Consider the following 20746-nt stretch of genomic DNA (forward strand, 5'->3'; position numbering starts at 1 on the left):
CCAGCACAGTTCCTGTCCCCTGGGTCTTGTGTCCACTTTTCTTTGGTGACGTTTTCATGCCCTGAGCCTCTAAGTGGAAGTGAAATTGACGCTCACTGGCCTTGTCATTCATTTGGTGGGAATACTATTTGCACCATAAAAAAAAAAAAAAAAAAAAAAAAGCACAGATTTTTCCCCATGTCTGGGTCGTGAGGCCCTTTTTCTTAATGGTAAGTTGTAGGAGGTGTTTGACTGCCGACATGTGCAGGGTAAGAAGCCTGACAGTTCAGTTGTTTTACTTCTGCAGAGCAGTTCCCCGTCCAGGGATGGTCAGTACCATTTTCTCTCAAACATAGTTAGGAAAGTCTGCCTGTGCTGTGGGCCTTGATCCCACACTGCGGTTCCTTACATGAGACTCTGTTCTGGTTTCAGGCTTTCCGGTACCAGGGCAGATCGGAGCTCCTGGATTCCCAGGGGAAAGAGGCGAGAAAGGTGAACGGGGCTTTCCGGGCACGTCTTTGCCAGGACCAAGCGGACGGGATGGGCTCCCGGGCCCCCCTGGGCCTCCCGGGCCCCCTGGACAGCCAGGCCACACAAGTAAGTGCTCTCGGGGACCATGGCACGTGGTGTCTTGCGTAGGAAGGTGTCAGGGCAGAGCTAGCAGGGCGCGGAAGGGTGCTCAGAGTCGGGGTGTCACAGAAGCCCTGGTGTCGGGGGACTGGCGAGCCATTCATGTCCCACGGAGGTCTTTGCCACGTTGGTCAGACTGCGGAAAGGAATAGTAAAAATAAAACAGCGAAGCCGGTTAAAGAACCACGTTAAGCAGGTCTGAGTCTCCCGGCATCACAGTGAACAAGTGAGTCATGTGGTTCTTCTGCCCACAGAGCACCTTGTTCATCTGGTTCGTGTTCCGTACGCAGGAAGGGACTGCAGGGGACAGTCTGGGTGGGGGCTGAGCCGGCGACTTCACCTGAGGGGACTCAGCGTGCACGGGTCTGGCGCCAGCCCGCCAGCTGAGCGCGGAGCAGGAACGCTTGACTTAGTTAGGGAGTCCTGCGGTCCTAGAGTGATACCAGCGCAGGATGTAAGACAGTCTCAGACGGATTCACCCGGCGGGAATGCGTGCAGGTTTTTAAGGCAAGTCCTGCCGTGTCACTCACATGGTGAGCCCCGCGCGTGCCCAAAGCCCTAGTCTTCTGGGGGGCTGACGGATGGGGGTCCGTATGCAGCGTATCCCGGCGGTTTATTTGCTGGAGTGCGGACACCTCGTTAAGAAAGGGCATTCACAGGGCTGCAGGTCTCTGCAGAGGTCGGGTGTGGAACCTGGGGCAGCACGGGATTCCAGGCTGGACGCTTCTCTGGGAAGAGATCAGCATGAATTGTCATTTTTCTTTTTTAAAAATTTTTTATTCATTTGAAAGAGAGAGAGTGCAGGAGTGAGAGCCTGAGCAAGGAGGGGCAGAGGGAGGGGGGAGGGGCAGAGGTAGGGGGAGAAGCAGACATCCCGCTGAGCGGGGAGCCCCATGTGGGCCTCGACCCCAGGACCCTGGATCATGACCTGAGCAGAAGGCGGACGCCCAACCCTCTGAGCCCCCCGGTGTCCCCCGGCTCAGTCATTTCATGAGTAAAGTAAGGATGGTGTGTGCACTGGCAAGGTAGGAAGGACGTAAGACACGGGACAGAACAAATGAAGGGAAATGTGCTCTAGGGTCATCAAACAGGTGTTCTGTAAGTCACAGCCCGTGGTGGCGCTTGGCCAGATGGGTGCTGTGCGGGGCCTGTTTTCAAGTTAACGTTGTAGGATTATTTTGAAGCCAGGTAAAGCCGGGTGTCTGGCACTTATAAGTAGCCTCAGAGAGGTTCGCTGTTACCGTAGCGGCTGAGGAAGAGAGGTGCAAATCTTGGCTCTGGGTGCTGGGACTAGTCCCGTAACTCACGCCCATCCATTTCAGATGGAATCGTGGAATGCCAGCCTGGGCCGCCAGGGGAACAGGGCCCCCCCGGAATTCCAGGGCAGCCAGGGCTGACGGGCGAGATTGGAGAAAAAGGTAAGAGGGACATCATTGTAAAGAATGCTGCTGGGAAGGGGACACAGTTCTCACGAGGGTGGGCGCTGGTGCGCTCTTCCTGTGTTTGGACCTCTCGTCGCAGTCCGTTCCTCGGATGGGGCTCCCTACTGGAGCTCCGCTGGGTGTCCCCTGGGTGGGCCTCCCAGGTGGGGGAGGGGATGGGGAGACAGAGCGTGAGCTGCCCCCTGGAGGCAACGGGGCGCTGTGGCCTGGACACGTTACGCTCCTTACTGTCCGCGTGGCCCACCGAGCAAACCCTCAGACCAATACCTTAGTACGACCTCAGTTCAGGGTTTGGGAGTGCCTTTCTCCAAGAGCAGACGTGTTTTTTGAGCCGAGTCACAGTCGTGCACCTGGCCCACTCGCCACCCCTCCAGGCCCTGGTCCCACGATCCGTGTGAGCAGAGGGGCTGCCCTGGGACTGGGCCCCTCCCCCCTTGCTCTCAGGATATCGTTACTGATCGCCATCGTTTTCTGTCACCCCAGCCCAGGGCACATGGTCCTGTCTTCACTGTCATGCCTACAGCGGGTTCTCACCGCGTCCGCAGTCCTGTCTGAGCGTGTCGTACCCCTCGGACAGTCCAGTGTCCTTGTGTCTCTTAGCAGCCGGAGAGTAGAGCAGCCAAGGCTGCCCCCAAAACCAAGCCCTCAGGGCACCGTGGCTGGCTTTGGATTGCAAAGGATTCTTCCTCTCCCGAAGTCTGCCACACAAATGCCGCATGGGAACTGTTGCAGCTAACACCTTGGGATTTTACATTTCGGAGGCCCCGTTGGACGTGGTGTTCGAAGTCATCGGGGAGTGTCAGCGAGCAGCCCGTGCCAGTGACCCCCTCTGGGGACCAGCTGAGCCGGTGTCCCCCAGGCGTGACACAGGGTCAGGAGCTTCTCCATGTGGAGACCTCCATCCTCCTGCCGTGGCACCGCCAGCCAGCCCACCCTGTGGTCAGCAGTGCGTTTTCCCACAAGCGAACCCTGTGGGGCCCAGAACTTGGCTGGCCGCTGGCTGACTTGCACGGTCCCCAACCCCATGCTTGGGCCCCTGTTCTGCCTTTGCCGTGCTTCAGGGACACGGACCATCTACGTGGGCCCCGTGTCAGCTCCCGGCCATGGGCTCTGGCAGGGTGCCACGCGCAGGACAGTTCACCTGTGCACTCACACCCCTGTCTGTGTTCCCTCTCTAGGTCAGAAAGGAGACAGCTGCCTCATCTGTGACACAGCAGGACTTCGTGGGCCCCCTGGGCCGCAGGGTCCCCCGGGAGAAATAGGTAAGAGCCTCGACGTGACCGGGACTAGCCTGACTTGGCTTCCATGGGCCGGAGCCTTCACAATGAAACGCGTCTTGTGCCACGAAAGACCTCACTTTCGGCATTCAAACCAGAGCCTGATAGTGAGAATATTAGGTCAGACTTCCGGGGTTTTTGAAAACTCACCAAGATGAAAATCATCTTGATGATTGGAAAATCATCAAGAGGACCTAAAATTTGGCACAACGAATCCCCAGTCGAAGGTCACAGCGTACGGTTTGCTCAGCAACACAACCTCCGTCCCTCCGCCGAAGCGAAGGGCAGGTTTCTGGCGAAAGCCGCCCCGGGGCGTGGGCGGGGGGCGGTCTGGTCACCAGCTGCTTTTCTGTGGTGCTTGTCCAAACTCAGGGTCACTGGGAGCATTTCTGTCACTCTGTGAAGATCCCTCAGACACTGTCCACTTGTGTAGAGATGTCTGTGCTCTTGAATCCTGAGAACGAAAGGTTTGGGGTTTGGGGGATGTGTCTTGTCAGTAATGTGCTGTGTCTCTCTTGGCTTCTGAAAGGTTTCCCGGGACAGCCAGGGGCCAAGGGCGACAGAGGCTTTCCTGGCAGAGATGGTCTGGAAGGATTGCCTGTAAGTAAACCTGCCTGAGTTTGCGTACTTTCTAGAAGTTGCCTCCAAGCCGACTGACAAAGGTGTATTCGTTTGCGGATAGAGCTTCTGCTGCGTGATTTGGGCACTGGTCAGGCGTGGCTTTGTCGAGCAGTCAGAGTGACTCCCCTGTTGTCACCGAGGGGGCAGGACTGTGGAGTCCGGAATCCCCATCTCGCCTGCCTCTCTCCTCACCTGGTCAGAATTCAGTGGCCACACACCTGTGTCCGGGGGCAGCTGGACGCTGTCACCCTCCCACGGGGTTTTGGGGGCTCTTAATGGTGCCACCAGGAGCCCCTGCCAGCAGCTCCATGGTTCAGTCACCCCCGTCACTTCAAAACAGGGTAGTAAGTTGAGTGCCCGTGTGTCTGTGGAGAGACGCGGCGTCACCGGCCTGTTGCCCTCGAGGAATTCCACATTCCTTTCTTTCTGTCTCACAAAGACGGGTTTTGAAAATTCGTGCCCACCAATATCTGTGGTGAAGACGCTTGTCTGCGTTTACAAATGAAACAGTCTCAGATTGACATGGCACTTTGCGGTGAGATGAAAACCAGCTCCCTGACTCTCCTAGTTTATTTGAAAAGAAGCCCTTGACTGGAAGAGAAGCATCGTCATGCCAAGCACCGAGGGTCATTTTCTCTCCCGTCACCAGCTCTGTTTCTGAAGCGCATGAACCTTAGGGCCTGGTTCTCGTATCTTCTTTGTTCTTCTAAGCTCTGCGAGCACCAGCCGCTTTCCACACTTTCTTTCATTCCTGGTTTCCCTTTTGCTTTTCTTTTTTCTTCTGTCCCAGAACGAAAGTCAAATCTCGAGCATTTTACTCCTTTTTGATGTAGCTCTTAAACATTTGCGATGTTTAAAAATACTACTGGCAGCTTCTCTAGAAGCGGGTCAGGGCCACAGTGAGTTGAAACAGCCCCGACGCAGCTGGGATCGAGCAGTCGCTTCCTCCTTTGAAGTCGGATCTTGGGATTCTGCTTCCAGAACCTCCCTGGTGCCTGGGGAGCTAAGTCACAAGTCGCAATTGTTTAAAATATTTCTAAATAAATGAGAAGTTCACATAACTGGGAAGCCCTGACTCTGGTGGGGATCAAAGCCAGAAGCCCTTTGAAGCGGCAGCCGAGGACGCGTTTAACCTCTGGACATGGTCTTTATCTGCTTGGCCTTCCTGGAAGCTTCCTGCCTCCCCTCTGCCTGCGGCTCCCCCAGCCCCCAGCCCCCAGCCCCGCGGCTCATCGAAGTGGGAAGAGGGGAGGGGGGAGGACAGCTGAGGACGAGTCCGGATGAAGAAGAAATAGAGCAAATGCACAACGAGACTCCTCACCCCCGCCTTCCCCCCCCACCCTCGGTCTGGCGCGGCTTCCTCTCGGCAGCTAGCCGAGTCTGTAAAAAACTGTTTCTGGGTAAATAGTTGAGTTGAGCAGGTAGTAATTTTTCTCCTGTTTGCGGCTGTCCCGTAGCTGCACGCTGTGACGGCTCACGGGGAGGCCCTCTCCTTCCGAGGGAGGCCGGGGCTGTGGGGGTGCTGCGACCCGGCCGAGCGTCCTGGATAGTAGGCGTCGATGAGAAGAGCGGAGGGGCCCTGCCTTCCTGTTCGATCTGGGGAGCATTTCGGTGACTTGTCCTCCTGAAGGCCGAGGGTTGGGTTTTCGGAGAGAGGGTCGGGCACAGGAGGCTGGCTCCACTCGGGGCCTGAGTGGGTTTCGGGGCCTTTGGGACAGTCAGCTGAAAGGAGCTGTGACACCCCACGGTGGTGGCGCTTTTTTGAGGCCGACCGTACAGCCGGCGATCTCCTCTGATTTACGGAGCCGAGGCGAGGTGCTCGAGGCAGCGTTTGATTCCTCCTCCTTCCTGTGGGGAGATGTGGATCCAGAGACCTTTGAATTGCTGAAGACCGAGACGTTCTGGGACAGAGAAGCCCTGGGAGGCATCCTAGGGTCAAGATGTCGCCTTTCAAAAAAAACGATCTCGATTTCTTTGTTGAACGATAGCCGTCAAGGTCACTGTTACCCAGGTGAGAAGTGGTGGACCCCACTGTGTGCTCACAGTCCTGGGAAACTGGGCGTCCAGGCTGCGAATGATCACTGGAAAGTCACACTGGTCCTTCCCGGCTGAGAAAACTACACACCAGTCGTCGGTCCTTACGTTGGGGTTTATTTTCTCGTGGGTGAATAGTGCCAGTTCAGCTTCTACTTCCTGCGGTACCTCCTCGCTGCACACATTCAGCACGCAAAGTCGGGAAGCCGCGGGCCTTCCCCCAGCACCCTGCAGACCGGTGGACAGGGAGACGGGCAAGGAGAAGGGTCTGTGTAACCAGGACCGTCGCCTTCACCGTGGAGACCCAGGACACGTGTCAGGGAGGGCCTCACGGGGGAGTCACAGCCGAGCTCGATTTAAGGATCGTGGGAGCTAGTGTTACCTCGGGAGAGAAAGCTACGAGATACCACAACACCTTCGGACTAAGTCACGGCTTTTCCATGCCCCGCCGCGGCCCACCGAGGTTCTCGGAGTGTCCGCTCCCTCACCTGTTCCGAGTCCGGAGCGGGGCGCCTGGAGCGGGGCGCCGACAGCCGTGGCGCGTGGTGGGCGGGCGGTGAACGGCGCCCGCTCTCGGGTCTAAGGATTGCGGGGATTTGGGTCTGTCCCTCGTCTCCCAGCTCCTTCCTCTGTCTCACACGCCCACACAGAAGGGTGTGGGCACGTGTGACTCGCATACGTCCAAGAGCTGTTTCCGAGGGAGTGTGTGAAGGAATTGGAATGAAAGGATTCGTCCAAGAGTCTGCATCCCGCCAAGTCAGCAGGGAGGCCCAGGGATTTCTTTCTCAGGCCTCAGGGAACGAGTGCTTGAGACAAGTATTTGAAAACCTTGTGAACCCCAATTCTCAGAGAGGCTGGAGGAGAGACCATCTGGGTGTGGGCGTTCCTTGAAGATTCAGCTTTCCAGGAACTGGGGAATGTGCTAGCGTGGGTCTCCTGGGAAAGTCCGTTCTCTTTTGCTGACGGCTCAGAACAGCGGCGTTGGCGCTGGCTGGTCTCGGGCGCCGGCTGGTCTCGCCCCCCAGACTCTCCTCTCCCCGTTGCGGCCGTGCTGCCCTCAGACGCTGCACCCGTCTGCACCTGGAAGCCCTTTCTCTAGTTCCTGGCCCCAGAAGTCTCACCCGGCAGCTTCCAGCACTTGCCGGAATGTTCTCATAAATGTCAGCTGCTGTAAGAGACCAGCCAGTTCCCCCGCGCCGTCCAGAAGCTGGGTTCCCAGGGCCCCGCGCTCATCCCCCCACCCCAGCCTGGCCTCTGTCTGCGATCCTGAGGAAAGACTTCTTTGTTCAGTGTTTTTAAGAGATGCAACAAGTGGGGGGTCGGATCGTGGCTTTGTCACGGAGCTAGTGACTTGCTTCTAGAAAATAAATAAGCTCGACCATACTGCCATTTTTTAAGGAGGTGACTTTTTACTATCACTGTTGGCTGTGTAACCATCATGCCGGCTCATTTTGGGCACTGATGTCTTCCATTTTGTGCTTGTAGGGCCCGCAAGGCGCACCAGGGCTGATGGGCCAGCCGGGAGCCAAGGGAGAGCCTGGCGAGATTTACTTCGACGCGCGGCTCAAAGGAGACAAAGGAGACCCCGGCTTTCCAGGACAGCCCGGGATGCCAGGCAGAGCAGGGTCTCCTGGGAGAGATGGCCATCCAGGGCTGCCCGGCCCCAAAGGCTCCCCGGTATGTTTGTTTCCAGACTTGGAATGCCTGCCGTAGAAGCGGACCTGCAAAGAATGAAGAAATGAGTTATTTGAGTCGTATCTGTGCGTTTACATTTGGGGGGTGATTGTCACACGTGGTGTTCAGTGGTCCGTGGGGAGACTTGAGTATGTTGCTGTAGGCGTTTGTCGGATGGGAGGTGAAGTTTAGCGTTCGTGCCCTGCACCTTATCCTTAAGAAGACGGTTCCAGATACAAATACTCCCCTCTTTGAGGTGTGTCCTTGTGCGGGGAGGGAGGGCGCCCAGCCAGCTTACACAGGAATGCTGGTGTCATTTATTAACTGCGAGTTGACCTTTGTGGAGGGCGCGAGGCGGTGGATGGCATCAGCCAGTCAGACTCTGGTGCTTATCGATTGCAGACGGCAGAAGACTGAAGGTGGCCGCGTGCGGGTGTGTCTGCTGATAACGTTCCTTTTTCTCTTTGCACATCAGGGGTCGGTAGGATTGAAAGGAGAGCGTGGCCCCCCCGGAGGAGTTGGATTCCCCGGCAGTCGCGGTGACACCGGCCCTCCAGGGCCTCCAGGGTTTGGCCTTCCTGGCCCCGTTGGCGACAAAGGACAAGCGGGTTTTCCAGGGAACCCTGGCTCCCCAGGCCAGCCAGGTGAGGCCTGAGGACCTCGGGTGCTCAGAGCACTGGGCTCCCCGACGTGGGGACGGGAGTCGGGTGTCCGTTCTTCCACAAAGTGGCCTGGCCCGGGCCCTCCGAGGCGATACTGTACCTAGTAGACTTGTGCGTGGGAAGGGCCAGGTGATGTGAAGAATCTGGCGACAAAGCAGCTGAGCTGATAGATGATTTTGTTCTAATAAGGAGACAAAGCCTCCCGGGTCAGGTGGGCCTTTACTGTGCGGGGGGTTACCAGTGTGAGCCTGCTTCTTCCCTCTCCACCTATTTCCTGTGTCTCCCTGGTGAGCAGTCTACGTGGGCTTCTGTGTGTCCCAAGCCAGGTGGTCTCACCTGTCCACGGACGGGCCGGGGCCTGTGGGCGGATTCCCGGTGGTCTCCGCCCGCCGCTGCTGTTTGCTGTGCCAGCTTCAGTCATTCATGCACCGTGTGTCCTGCGGGTCTGTGTGCCAAGGCCCCCCCTACCCGGGCCCCGAGGCTGGTGTGACCCTGCCCTCCTGCTGTGTACCGCCCACCGGGGATTGGCTGGAGGGAGGCCGGGGCCAGGCTTTCCCACGGGCATGCTCACTGCCCCCTCGGCCTGTGTGTTATTGGGGACAGAAGTGGTTGGGGCCCCGACCTGGCCCACGGCAGGCTCCGGGGCACGGGTCATGGAATGAGCTTCAGGCTAGAAACCGAGCACGTCCGTAGTTCCCCAGGACCCCCGGGCGGCGAGAGCAGAGGCCGGGAGTGTGTGGGCGTGGAGGAGGGAAGGAAGAGTGTGGGACGAAGGAATGTCCTGGAAGTCGTGAAAATGAACGAAAGGGCATTGGATGGTCACAGTTGCGGGGCTGGTAAGGCTTGAACGACGTAACTAGCTACGTGACGAAAGCTGCCAACCAGGACTGTGGAAGAAGAATCACATGACAGGTGCCCTCCCGTACTTGGGGGGACATGTCCCAGGACCCCCATGGAAGCCAGCAGCCAAGACAGTACTGAACCCCACATACACGAGGTTTCTCCCGCACATACAGACCTATGACAACGTGTAAGATGTAAGTTAGGCCCCAGGAGGAGATGACCAAGAAGTTAACGAGGAATGAGCTAGAATGCACATCACACAGTGTCGTGAACATCGCGGATGTGTGTCTGTCAGCGCTCCTTCCCGCCCCGCGTGCACCCCTCCTCCTGTGACGAGGCGCCGGGACCGAAGGCCTCTGAGGTGGCGGTGACATGAGGTGAATGACGCGAGCACGTACGCGGCATCCAGTTACCGTAGACCTTCTGAGCTGCACCACGGTTGACCATGGGGAGACGGAGGCCGTGGAACCGTTGATAATGGGGACGACCACATGGCCTTCGTGCTCACCGATCTGCTGACTCTGTCACAAGCTGTATATCCAGCCCGAGTTTCATCCGTTCCTGTCCCACGGGAACTGTTACTTTCTTGTCACAGCGTACTGTCAGCCTCATAAGCTCTCCAGCGTGGGGCGTGCTAGCGTGTCTTGGCCGCGAGCACAAGCAGAGGGCCCTTGTGTATTTCTTACTGTTGTTCTCGTTGGTTGGCGCCTGGTGGTTACCTAGCGCCCAGTCGTGACTTCCTGGACCCTTGTTCACGGTCTAGAGAGATCCCAGAAACGTTTCTTTTTTGACTCCTTTGGGGGCAGAGAAATCCTAGGTTTGGCTAAGGAAGGACCCCCCCCCCCCGCAATCTTGGAAAAGGGACTTTTGACCTCTCCCCCCATAGCTCCTGACTCTAAAATCAGCATCTCCGGGGTACTTTGAATCTGAAAACTTGCAGAGGCGCAAAAAAGAATCCGGCACTTCTTGGCCAGGAACACAGTCAGAAAGACCAGCTGGGGAGACAGAGGCCTCCTAGCAGGAAGGGAAGGAAGAAGCTTCTGGAGGCGCTGACAGCGCTGTTGGTCAGCTGTCTGCGTCCTGTAGGCTTGCCTCGCCATCCAGACCCAGGCAGCTTCTGGATTCAAAGCGCGGGCTTCTTTGATGTGCCAGAGCCACGTTTACTCTGCGGACATTAAAGGCCCGTTCCCAGGTCTGAACTGATAGTAAGTGCGTGCTGGGGCCCGTCGGCTGGCGTTTCTGAGTCTGCAGCGAAAGAATGTGTCGGCTGTGCCTGGGAGGCCCGTATGTCTTATGTCTGAGTAGGGCATGTGAAGAGTCCGTGCACACGGCTTGGAGGCGACGCCTTTGGTCTTTCCTGAGCCGCTGAATCCTGACCCCCCCGTGGATCTCCTGGGCTTGGGCGCCCAGGGCTGGGCTGCACGTCCTGTCCGGGGCTGCTCCAAGGGTGCACAGCCGTCCAGTCCTGCTTACGGATTGTGCTGAATCACTCTCGTAGCACGTCCTCAAGATAACTGACCACCAGACGCACATAACTGAGGTCTGCCTCAAAGCAGCGCGGAGCTGCGATTGTCTGATAGATCCAGGGAGAACACTGAAGCGTTTTGACTTTGCAGGCAGGCGAATCGAGAAATCACTCAGGGTCATCTCATCTCTTGTTACTGTAGGTTTCCTAGATTTTCATGACTCTTATTTTAGATTCTTAGGCAATTCACAGGTCAAACATCTAGGTCCTTTTGGCTGTAAATTTGGCGGAAAAGAGGAAGAGCTCTTGTGAAAGATTCTAGAAAAGGAGAAGCGGGAAGTGCAGGGCTGCCCTGCAGGTACGCAGCGCGCTCGGGATGGGACAAGGGCTCTCACACGGCGTCTTTGCTCTTTGCCTAGGTCCCAAGGGCGAAGCAGGAAAAGTTGTGCCCCTACCGGGTCCCCCTGGAGCACAAGGACTTCCGGGAGCCCCAGGCTTCCCTGGGCCACAAGGTACTCTCCGCGCTCTCGCTTGCCTGGAGGTGCGCTTGGAACAGTGACAGGCTTTTCTCACACGGACTGTTGGTCTTGCTCACAACAGGTGACCGAGGTTTTCCTGGAACCCCAGGAAGGCCGGGCCTCCCGGGAGAGAAGGGCACTGTCGGCCAGCCCGGAATCGGATTTCCAGGGCCCCCTGGCCCCAAAGGTAAACCTGCAGGACCAGCCGGCCCCTAAGTGGGGCCACTGCTCTGCCCACGGCCCACTCGAGCCCCGCTGTCACCTCTGTTCCCTGGCTGGTGGGCACTGAGGCCATGGCCATTCCGTTCATTCTCCTGATTCCAGGGGAGAGGAGGCCATGTGTGCAAACACGCTATTTGAGTTAGTGACTTGCCCTTTGGGGAGCCAGCGGGAGTCTGGGGCACAGTGGGTGTGGGCACCGAGGAGGTGGGGGACGTGGTGCCCAGCAGGGGGGTTGTGACGTCAGGACCTGGCAGCTGTCCGGGGAGCAGCGGAAGCTGCATTTCTGGGCGTTCTCCTCCTCCGTGCTGGGGAGACGCGGAGCAGCCGGGCCCCGCGCCAGGCTGGGGGTGGGTGAGAGTGAAGGGAGCTGGGGAGCACGTGGGAGGGGCTTCGCTCTCGGGGAGAAGGCCCCCAGGCCGCACAGCCTGGACCCATACTGGGCGCTGACACGTTAAACCGAACTTCTCTCTGGAGACTGTGGGGCTGCCGGGGGGACGGTGTGACGGTTTCTCTTGTTCCCGTGGGTCTGTCATTCCCACTGTGGGGGGCACAGACGTGGACTCGCCATCAGGGACCTCGGTCCGGGACGGAGCAGGCACTGTGTGCCACGAGGGGCCTTTCTTTCCTGCTCGGGCCGGTGTCCTGAGCCCAGTCGTACTGGCCGTGTGTGCAAACCGGTGGGGAGAGCTGTCAGGCTCCCCGCTTCCCCTCCAGAGGCTCGGCCTGTGTCGCCCCTGCCGGCAGAGTGACCGGCCTGCAAGCTCCTTCAGGCGCCGTGTCCCACCCTCGCACGCACGGGGCCTCGTGTGTCTGGCTAAAGGGCAGAAGGTCTCAGCGACCCTTCTGGGTCACGGGGACAGTGCCGAGCCCCACCCTGTGCCCTGTGAGCCAGCCTAAGAGAGTCAGCTGGTCGGGTCTCCTCGTCAGGGGCTCCTGCTAGGTGGCTTGGCCTCCGGATGCTGGTGGGTGGTCAGGGGCGCTCTCCGACGAGACCCCGGGACCCCAGCCCCACCACACGTGGGACTGGGCGTGCACCGCCGCACCCTACAGACCCCCGCACGTCGTGGACCTCCGCATCTGGCGGGGAGCCGCCACGCACAGCAGAGCCTCGGGGTGGCTGTCCGCTCATCGGGCCCTCTGGGGCTGGGCCCAGACCGTCTCTGAATGCCCCACGGGCGCCTGGTGGGGACGGCTCCGCATGTGAGAACCCGTCGCGGCACTGCTTGCGCCAGAGCGTGTCGGCCTCCCAGGCACCCCATGAAGACGTGGGTCTGCTCTGGGGGAGCCGGGTGGGCTCCTGAACAAGGCTGTGCTCGGGGCGGCAGAGCCGGAGGGCCACCCTGGGCTGCTTGTGCTGCGGTGGTCTTTGTTTTGTTTTGGGGGGGGACGGGGGAAAGCTGAGCAGAAGGCAGGGAAGAGGGGACAGTGGGAAAGAGGCAGGGAGACGGCAGGCGGGCCCACAGTCCCTGGCCACCAGGCTGCCCCAGCAGGTGCCAGTGGCCCCCGACCGCTGGTGAGGCCTCGTGCTCTTCTTAGAACCTCCTCGAAAGTCTCCTTGTTGTGGGGACAAGGTGAGTGACTTCTGTGACTCTTCCAAACAGGTGTTGACGGCTTGCCTGGGGACGTGGGGCCTCCTGGCAGTCCAGGCCGCCCGGGGTTCAATGGCTTACCCGGCAATCCGGGGGTGCCCGGCCAAAAGGTGGGTGCTGCGCCTTCCCTGCGTTCCTTGTTACTGATGAGACGCACAGATGCCGCGTTAACGTCGTGGGGTTATGCCGGACCAGCTTGCTTTGCTGGTGAAAGAAATAGCACAGAGTGGAAAGGCAGGTGCATGTGGGACTTGTTTGGGGGAATCGTCCCGGTGGTCTGAGTACGTGCTTGCCTGCGTGTGTCCGCGTCTCGGGCTCCAGGGTGGGTCTCACGGGGAGTGGCAGGAGAGAGCTGTGTGCCAGCCCCCGGGAGGGTCTAGTTTCGCTGACTTGCTGACCCTGTCGTTCTTCGTGGTGCGGACTGCCTCGGACATGGTGGGGCTCTAGCCGCGCCCTCCGTGGTCTCTACCCACAGGAACCAGAGGAACACCGACACCCGCCTCTGGTCGTAACAACCAGAGCTATCTCTGGACATTCCCAGATGTCCCTGGGGGAAAATGGCCCCAGTCGGGGACCCCGGGCTCGTGTGACTTGGGGACTCTCCTGGCCTCAGTCACCCCCGCCGTTCGTTGACACTTGACAAGCCGCTCAGCAAGTGTAGGTGACCAAGGGATGGGGCTCCTGTTGCGGCTAGAAGGAAGGGCAGGGAAATTGCTAGAAGACGTGGCGTGGAATGAGAGGAAGGGCCATGGGCAGGAGTTCCACTCGGCCGACAGAAGAGCTCTCCTGCCTGTTCCCTCTCTACTGGGGGGGCAGGTAGAGGCTGTGGGGACCGGACAGGGCACACGGACAGGTAGGGGCTGTGGGGACCAGGCACAGGCACAGAGACAGCATGTCCCACTGACTCCAAGGGAGCCTCCTTCTCGAAACACCAGAGTTCATGGTGGCCCTGCTCCCCGTGGCTGAGACGGCTTCCCCTGTAACCGGCGTTGGTTGGAAACGCCAGTCCGCAGGGGTGCCGTGTGCATCACCTTAACACGCGAGACTCGTGCGGATGGAATTGGGATTGGAATCTGGGTATGGTTTAAAGTCTGGTTCCTTTTCTCCAACCCCTTGGCTTCGGTTCCTTCTGTTTGGCGAATTCGCTGCTGGGACACGTAGAGGAGCCCCCGTTACCCCAGGACTGACCCTCATCTGCAGGTGTCCCTCCCCCTGGACAGCAGAGGGTCACCGTGGCGCAGCGCACACCTGCTGCCTCGCAGGGCCTGTGTCCCGCACCCTCGGGCCCATGGAGTGCTCTGTGCTCCATCGCCTGCCTTTACCAAAGCCCGCAGATTCAGGACATCATCGTTTTACATGTTGAATTCCATGTGAAAGCCTTGGTTTAAAGGAATATCTGAGTGGACGATGTGCGGGTCCGGTCCTGGAACCCTCCCCCTGTTCAGAACGTGTCCGCACGCTGGTCACCAATCCCATATGGCCTTCAGTCTGTCCTTCAGACTTGGCCGCTCAGAGACACGAGGCAGAGCAGAGGGCAGGCCCCGGGCGGGAGCCTTGCCCCTGTGACTTGGACAAGGCATTCAGCCGTGGGGAGCCTTGGTTTTCCTCGTTTGTTAGAATAAAACTAATAGGAATGAGCCACCTTCGACGTGCTGTGAGACTGAACGGAGCGATCACATGTGTCAGGGCTTTGCAGGCGAGGGGTTGGTGGACTTGGGTCTTCCTTGGCATCTGCCCCTGCGCCCGGGCCTGATGAGCTCACGGGCGGTGCGGGTGAGCCGGCTTCTCTCTGCTTCCCAACCTTCCAGGGGGAGCCGGGAGTTGGTCTACCAGGACTCAAAGGCTTGCCAGGCATTCCCGGCATCCCCGGCACACCCGGGGAGAAGGGGAACGTCGGGGGACCGGGCGTCCCGGGAGAGCACGGTGCTGTCGGCCCCCCAGGCCTTCAGGGACTCCGAGGTAACTTTTTAGAAGAGATGTGCATGTATTTATTTAGAGAGAGGGCAGGGGGAGAGCAGAGGGAGAGGGAGAACCCGAAGCGGACTCCTCTCTGCCGGGGAGCCCCACGTGGGGCTCGATCTCACGACCCTGAGCTCATGACCCGAGCTGAAATCCAGGGTCCGACGTGTACCCAGCTGGGCCGCCTGAGCGCCCCGAGGTGACTCTCACAGACCAGCGCAGACGGTGGCTGGGCTGTTTATTCGGTGTCTGCAGAGCCCCCGCCAGGTGCTCTGTAAACGTGTGTTGAGTGAACGGTGGAGGTCGCGGGAGACTGGAGGTCGCGGGAGGCTGGCGCTCACGGGCTCGTGTCACTGTGGTTTACTGTGCGGGCGGGAAGCGTGTGCTCTGAGACGCACCGTGGTCCGTGTGCGGTTTACTCACAGTTTCTTCCCGTCCAGGTGACCCAGGGCCACCTGGATTACAAGGTCCCAGAGGAGCTCCAGGAGCCCCTGGAGTCGGCCCGCCCGGCGCGATGGGACCCCCTGGAGGACAGGGACCACCAGGGTCCTCAGGTGAGGACCTTCTCCCGCAATCACTGCTTCCCCAGAGCACGCTGCCGGAGGGGGGCCCTGGGAGTGCGCCTGGACTGGGATTCGTGCTGCCTCCCGAGTAAGCGGGGACGGGCCGTTCCACTCCATGGGAACCAGGCTGACCCTCCCTCCGATGAAGAGTCGTGGGCGTGGCCATTTTCCGCCCACCGAGCCTGGTCCGTGCGCCAGAGCTGTGCGTCCGGTGATCTTTTCATTTACCGCAGCACGACCGGCGCCTCCATCTCCCGTTCCTGTGGGGGTTCGTGAGTTGTGGGGGCCGTCCTCTAACTGGTCCCCGGCGCGGGGCTGCCTTTGCCTCCAGTGGCCCGTCCCGGAACCAAGACAGTGCCCGGGGGCCGCCAAGAACGCGGTGGGCTGCGAACGCTGTGGACAGGCCTGGGGGTGCTGCTGACGGCTGCCCGCTGAGGGCGGAGACGAGGGCTTGGTCTCCGGGCTTGGCCCCCAGGACCGCCCCGTGGCCCCAGCTGCCGCCGCCTGGGATGGTGGGAGCGTCCGGCCCTCCGCACAGGCACGGGTGCTCTTGTGCCTCCTGCAGACGTGCCCGCTGCCCCCGGGGGTGCCCCGCGGAGCCCCTGCAGACCCTGTCTCCATGCTTGCTCTTTGTCCCCTCAGGCCTTCCCGGAGTGAAAGGAGAGAAGGGCTTCCCCGGATTTCCAGGCCTGGACATGCCAGGCCCCAAAGGAGATAAAGGGTCCCAAGGGCTCCCAGGCCTGACGGGACAGTCGGGGCTCCCTGGCCTCCCCGGACAGCAGGGCACACCCGGCGTTCCTGGGTTTCCAGGTAAACGATCTGCGCACTCCGGCCCCGGTCTTTCGCGACCCCGCTCACCTGCAGCACTCACAGTCTTTCCGTCTGGCCACAGGTCCCAAGGGGGAGATGGGCGTCATGGGGACCCCAGGGCAGCCCGGCTCCCCAGGACCAGCGGGCCTGCCAGGATTGCCAGGAGAGAAAGGTAGGGAGCAGGCCGTTCTAGAAGAGCCCATTTTATGTCCATGTCTCTGTGTCTCTTGGAAGCTCTTAAGCGGTTGGGGTCATATTTCCTTGCAAGAAGCAGAGGAAGGAGGTCTAAAAGGTCACGTGAGGGCCGGGAAGACCCGGGAAGACCCCCTGCTCCGGTGGGAACTCCTGCTGTAGGTGCCTGTGGGGACAGGTGCTGTGCTCTGCCTAAAACCAGACGCAAGACGGGCGTTCAGCTGTTCCTCGGTGGCGTGTTGGAGTTTGTTTCTATGGAATCGATGGGATCTTCTGTCCTACAAGCTTACAGGAACGGAGTCCTTAGCACCAAACTAGCTAACTGGGCAACTTGACAAGTCTTCATTTTTATTTCTTACCCTATTATTTGAAATTGGTATAAAATATGTGTGTGTGTTTTTAAACAAGTTGACTTTGTGAGACCTAGAAATGGTCATTTGTTTAGGAGAACAAGAAAATGCGTGTTCTGTTGTTATGCGTGGAATCGAGGGCACCGCGGACGGACGCGATGAAGGTCCTTAGGGAAGAGGGAAAGTGTATCGCGTTTAAACCGGTGATAGAGTCACATGTGCAGTAGCGTCATTAGCGAACGCTGAATTTTTAACAAACGGCCGTGCTGCCCATTGGCCGGTGCTGGCTCTCCAGGGCGGCTCAGACCCTCACCCAGTCCGCGACTCGGGCCTCGAGTTCTTCTGCCTCCTTTAGCAGAAGGCGCGCCACACCGCCTCCGAGACCTTGGCCACGTTTCACGGGGGCTTATCTTTCCTCTGCAGGGGACCACGGCTTCCCGGGCTCCTCGGGGCCCCGGGGTGACCCTGGCTTCAAGGGGGACAAAGGAGACGTGGGTCTCCCCGGCAAGCCGGGCTCCATGGATGAGGTGCACATGGGCAGCATGAAGGGCCAGAAGGGAGACCAAGGAGAGAAAGGTGACGCGGAGGGCCCGCTGCGGGGGGCGGAGGGGAGGGCCGGGCCGCGCTCCGACCGGTTCTGTAGATCTGTGCGGTAACAGCAGCCCGGCCTGCGTTCCGGCGACAGCCTGCCCTTTAAGCAGCCGCGGGTCATCAGCCCTTTTCTTCTGTGACGTGCAGGGCAGACTGGACCAACCGGCGAGAAGGGGTCCCGCGGCGACCCCGGAACCCCAGGAGTGCCTGGAAAGGATGGCCAGGCCGGGCAGCCCGGGCAGCCAGGTACGGAGCCGAGTTCCAGGTCCCCCGCGGCCGGAGCTTGTGGCTGGGAAGTGGCAGCCAGCCCTTCTCTTAGGCCCTAACTTGCGGGTCCTTCTCTGTTATCCTAGGGCCTAAAGGGGACCCAGGCATAGGCGGAACCCCGGGTGCTCCAGGTCTCCCTGGACCCAAAGGATCGGTTGGCGGAATGGGCCTGCCAGGTACGTTGAATCTGAGGGCGGCGTCGGCTTGGGAAGAAAAGAATGGGCCTGTTCTGGGGGGACAGGTCTGCAAGAGAACCCACGTGGCCCCGAGGGCATAGTCTGGGCACATGCGTCTTTACCCTGGTGTACATCCATCCTCGGGCCTGTAGGGTCTCCGGCCGCGGGATCAGGGGTGCTCAGCTGACGCAGTGACCACTGCTTGGAAAAAAAAGACAATTCAGTAAAATAAAACATGGGCCGCTTTCCATCACCTCCAGGTGACTGTCCGCTTGGGCACTGTCTCCCCCGTGCAGTCTGGGTCCCCACATGTCTGGGGCAGCCACAAGCGTCCTTTGGCAGGAGCCCGGAAGAGTCCTCGGGGGTCCTCTGCCCCCATCCTGAACTGGCCTCCAACTCTGCCAGCAGCGTTCACCCCTGTGAGGGGGCGGGGGAGAGGCAGAGAGCGCCGGCCTCAGGCGGGTGCAGGGCTGGTGGGGCTGGTGCCTCTCAGAACCCGCAGGGGAGGGAGAGCTGAGGCAGGAAGCTGGCTGCTCTGGCCCTCCCTAGGCCTTCACGGGGCGCCGAGGACCCCCATTTCACATAGAGACATGTAGCTTGCTGTTGACCCATTTGTAAATAGGGCGAGTACCTGTGCACGTTACGAAACCGGGTCCATTTACTCTGGATGGCCCGCCCCACGGCCCCTCTGATTCTTCTGGAAAATGGGCATTGATTGTAGAAGAAAGAACACAGAAGCCCTGGGTTATACGGCGCCGAGGCGGCCACGCTGAGGGGTTCCTGAATTTTTTCGCTCTCTATGAAACGAGGGTCTCTAGAAGCCAGGACAGTGCTTTCTCGTGGGGCGCTAGGGTGCTGTGGGCGCGTGGCACCTGCCTGTGTCGCCGAGAGAGGAACGAAGGGTCACGTGTGCTGTCACTCGTTCTTGCCGGCTGTCAAGGTGCGCTTTTGTTTTGAACGTTGGCACCTCTAGGCACACATTCACGCTTCAGTTGTCTGTGTTTGTAGGAACGCCCGGAGAAAAGGGGGTGCCTGGAATCCCCGGCCCGCAGGGCGTCCCTGGCTTACCCGGGGAGAAGGGAGCAAAAGGAGAGAAAGGCCAGGCGGGCCTGCCTGGCATTGGAATTCCGGGCCGTCCTGGGGACAAGGTAACAGCCCCTGCTTGGAAACCTCCCTACCCGGCCTCTGAGCATCTCAGCCCTGAAATCCCTCATAACGCAGAACGGCGTCCCCCGATGTCCTCTGTGTTGTGCCTCCTGCCTTCTGTCCTTCTGTTCTTCTCTTCCTTGGGAGGCTCTAGAGGCTGGGGGAGAGGCAGGGTGGCGGGCTCTCCCAGGCTGGAGAGCAAGGCTGAAGAGGACCGCGGAGAGCAGACCCCGACAACGGGCTCTTTCGCTCCGGGTTTCCCGTTTGTCCCTGCTTTTCGGACGTGGACTTTACTCTTCATTCGAAAGCTGGAAACGGAATTCTCCAGCGCAATGTTAACTGCACCAAAACGCGTACTGTTGCCCAGAAAGGGCCCCCAGACCCGTTTCTGGGCACAGGTATAAAATGAATGGGCCGTTGTCTGCCCACAGGGAGATCAAGGGGTCACAGGCTTTCCGGGGAGTCCTGGAGAGAAGGGAGAGAAAGGAAGCGCTGGCATCCCGGGGGTCCCCGGCTCCCCAGGCCCCAAAGGATCGCCGGGGAGTGTCGGCTACCCAGGTAGGTGAGCCGGGCCTCCTCCTGAGCTCGGGCTGGAAGACGACGGACAGACTTACACTGATGGCGTTTCGGTGTCTTGTATCTCCCGTCAGGAAGCCCTGGGTTGCCCGGAGAAAAGGGGGACCGAGGTCTCCCAGGATCGGACGGCATTCCCGGCAGCAAGGGAGAAGCAGGTAGAGACCCCTTTTTTGAACTCGGACGGGCCCAGGGATGATGAGGCCAGGGGTCCTCCCTCAAGGTGGCACATTGCAGACCCCAGGATGTCCCCAGGGGGCCCCGCCCTCCTCGTTTCAGATGAACAAGCCAAGCGTGGGGGGCTTGCGGGGGCTTTCCGAGGTCTGGCCACCAGGTGGGGGTTGGCTGTACCGCTGGGTCCAGGTGATTCCAGAGTCGGCTTGTGTGTCAGTGTGGGAGTGTCATGTGCATTCCGGGGGGAACACCTGCTCCTCGGGGACGCTGGGTGTGACAGCCCCTGGAGGAGTGTCCGGAACGAGCGTCTCGTGTGCAGAGCGGGTGTTGTGAGAGCGCCCGTGCCTGACCGATGTGCCTCTTCTCTCTGAGGTCTTCCTGGGAAGCCTGGCCCCACGGGCCCCGCTGGCCAGAAAGGGGAGCCCGGCAGTGACGGAATCCCGGGGTCGGCGGGAGAGAAGGGTGAACCAGGTACGCTTGGCTCCTGCTCCCTTTCGGGACGACAGGCTCCCCGGGGGTCAGCGTGTCCCAGACTTACGGGTCCGTGCTGAGTCACTGGGGCTGGGCACCAAGTGGCCTCTGCCCCCTGTATCCTTACAGCTGTTTGGACACTCCTGTGGAGGGGCTTGGGGAGGAAGAGGGGCACGGGGCGCGCATTTCTTCTACCAGCCTCGCGGGCACCCATCCTGAGCTCCCGGTGACATGTGAGAGAGCCCAGGCTCTCCCTCCTCTGCACGGCATGTCCCCCTTGGAGAGATGGCCCCAGGAACGTTGCCTGTCCCCGACTCTGCTCCTATCCCTCATGGGGGGAGGCAGCAGACTGGAGGAATGAGAATCGTAGCCGTGGTAGCGCTGGCGCTTAGCAAGAGGGTGGCAGCCTGAGATCGGTGACCGCGAGTCCGGGGACGGGTGTGGGCGGCATTGCTGGCGAGGGGCCTCGGGGGGATTTCCTGTGGTCAGGGCTGGCCCCTTTCTAAAGTTTGTTGTTT

At 60.0% G+C, this 20746-nt stretch overlaps 1 protein-coding gene across 1 annotated transcript in view; it reads left to right on the forward strand.

The window, feature by feature from the left end:
* The window catches only part of COL4A1 (collagen type IV alpha 1 chain), a 130087-nt gene that overhangs the window by 92303 nt on the left and 17038 nt on the right, over positions 1-20746 (forward strand). Inside the window, 20 exon segments of the mRNA XM_045081320.1 lie at positions 412-576; positions 1932-2027; positions 3230-3313; positions 3858-3928; positions 7469-7660; positions 8133-8301; positions 11047-11139; positions 11228-11332; positions 12969-13066; positions 14765-14915; positions 15356-15469; positions 16121-16288; positions 16371-16460; positions 17254-17406; positions 17569-17667; positions 17775-17864; positions 18873-19012; positions 19442-19568; positions 19661-19741; positions 20130-20228. Of these exon segments, the coding sequence (XP_044937255.1) occupies positions 412-576; positions 1932-2027; positions 3230-3313; positions 3858-3928; positions 7469-7660; positions 8133-8301; positions 11047-11139; positions 11228-11332; positions 12969-13066; positions 14765-14915; positions 15356-15469; positions 16121-16288; positions 16371-16460; positions 17254-17406; positions 17569-17667; positions 17775-17864; positions 18873-19012; positions 19442-19568; positions 19661-19741; positions 20130-20228 (2385 nt within the window).

This window comes from Mustela putorius, unplaced genomic scaffold (genome assembly GCF_011764305.1).
Source record: "Mustela putorius furo isolate JIRA1106 unplaced genomic scaffold, ASM1176430v1.1 tig00000551_pilon_pilon_pilon, whole genome shotgun sequence".
Lineage (NCBI taxonomy): Eukaryota > Metazoa > Chordata > Mammalia > Carnivora > Mustelidae > Mustela > Mustela putorius.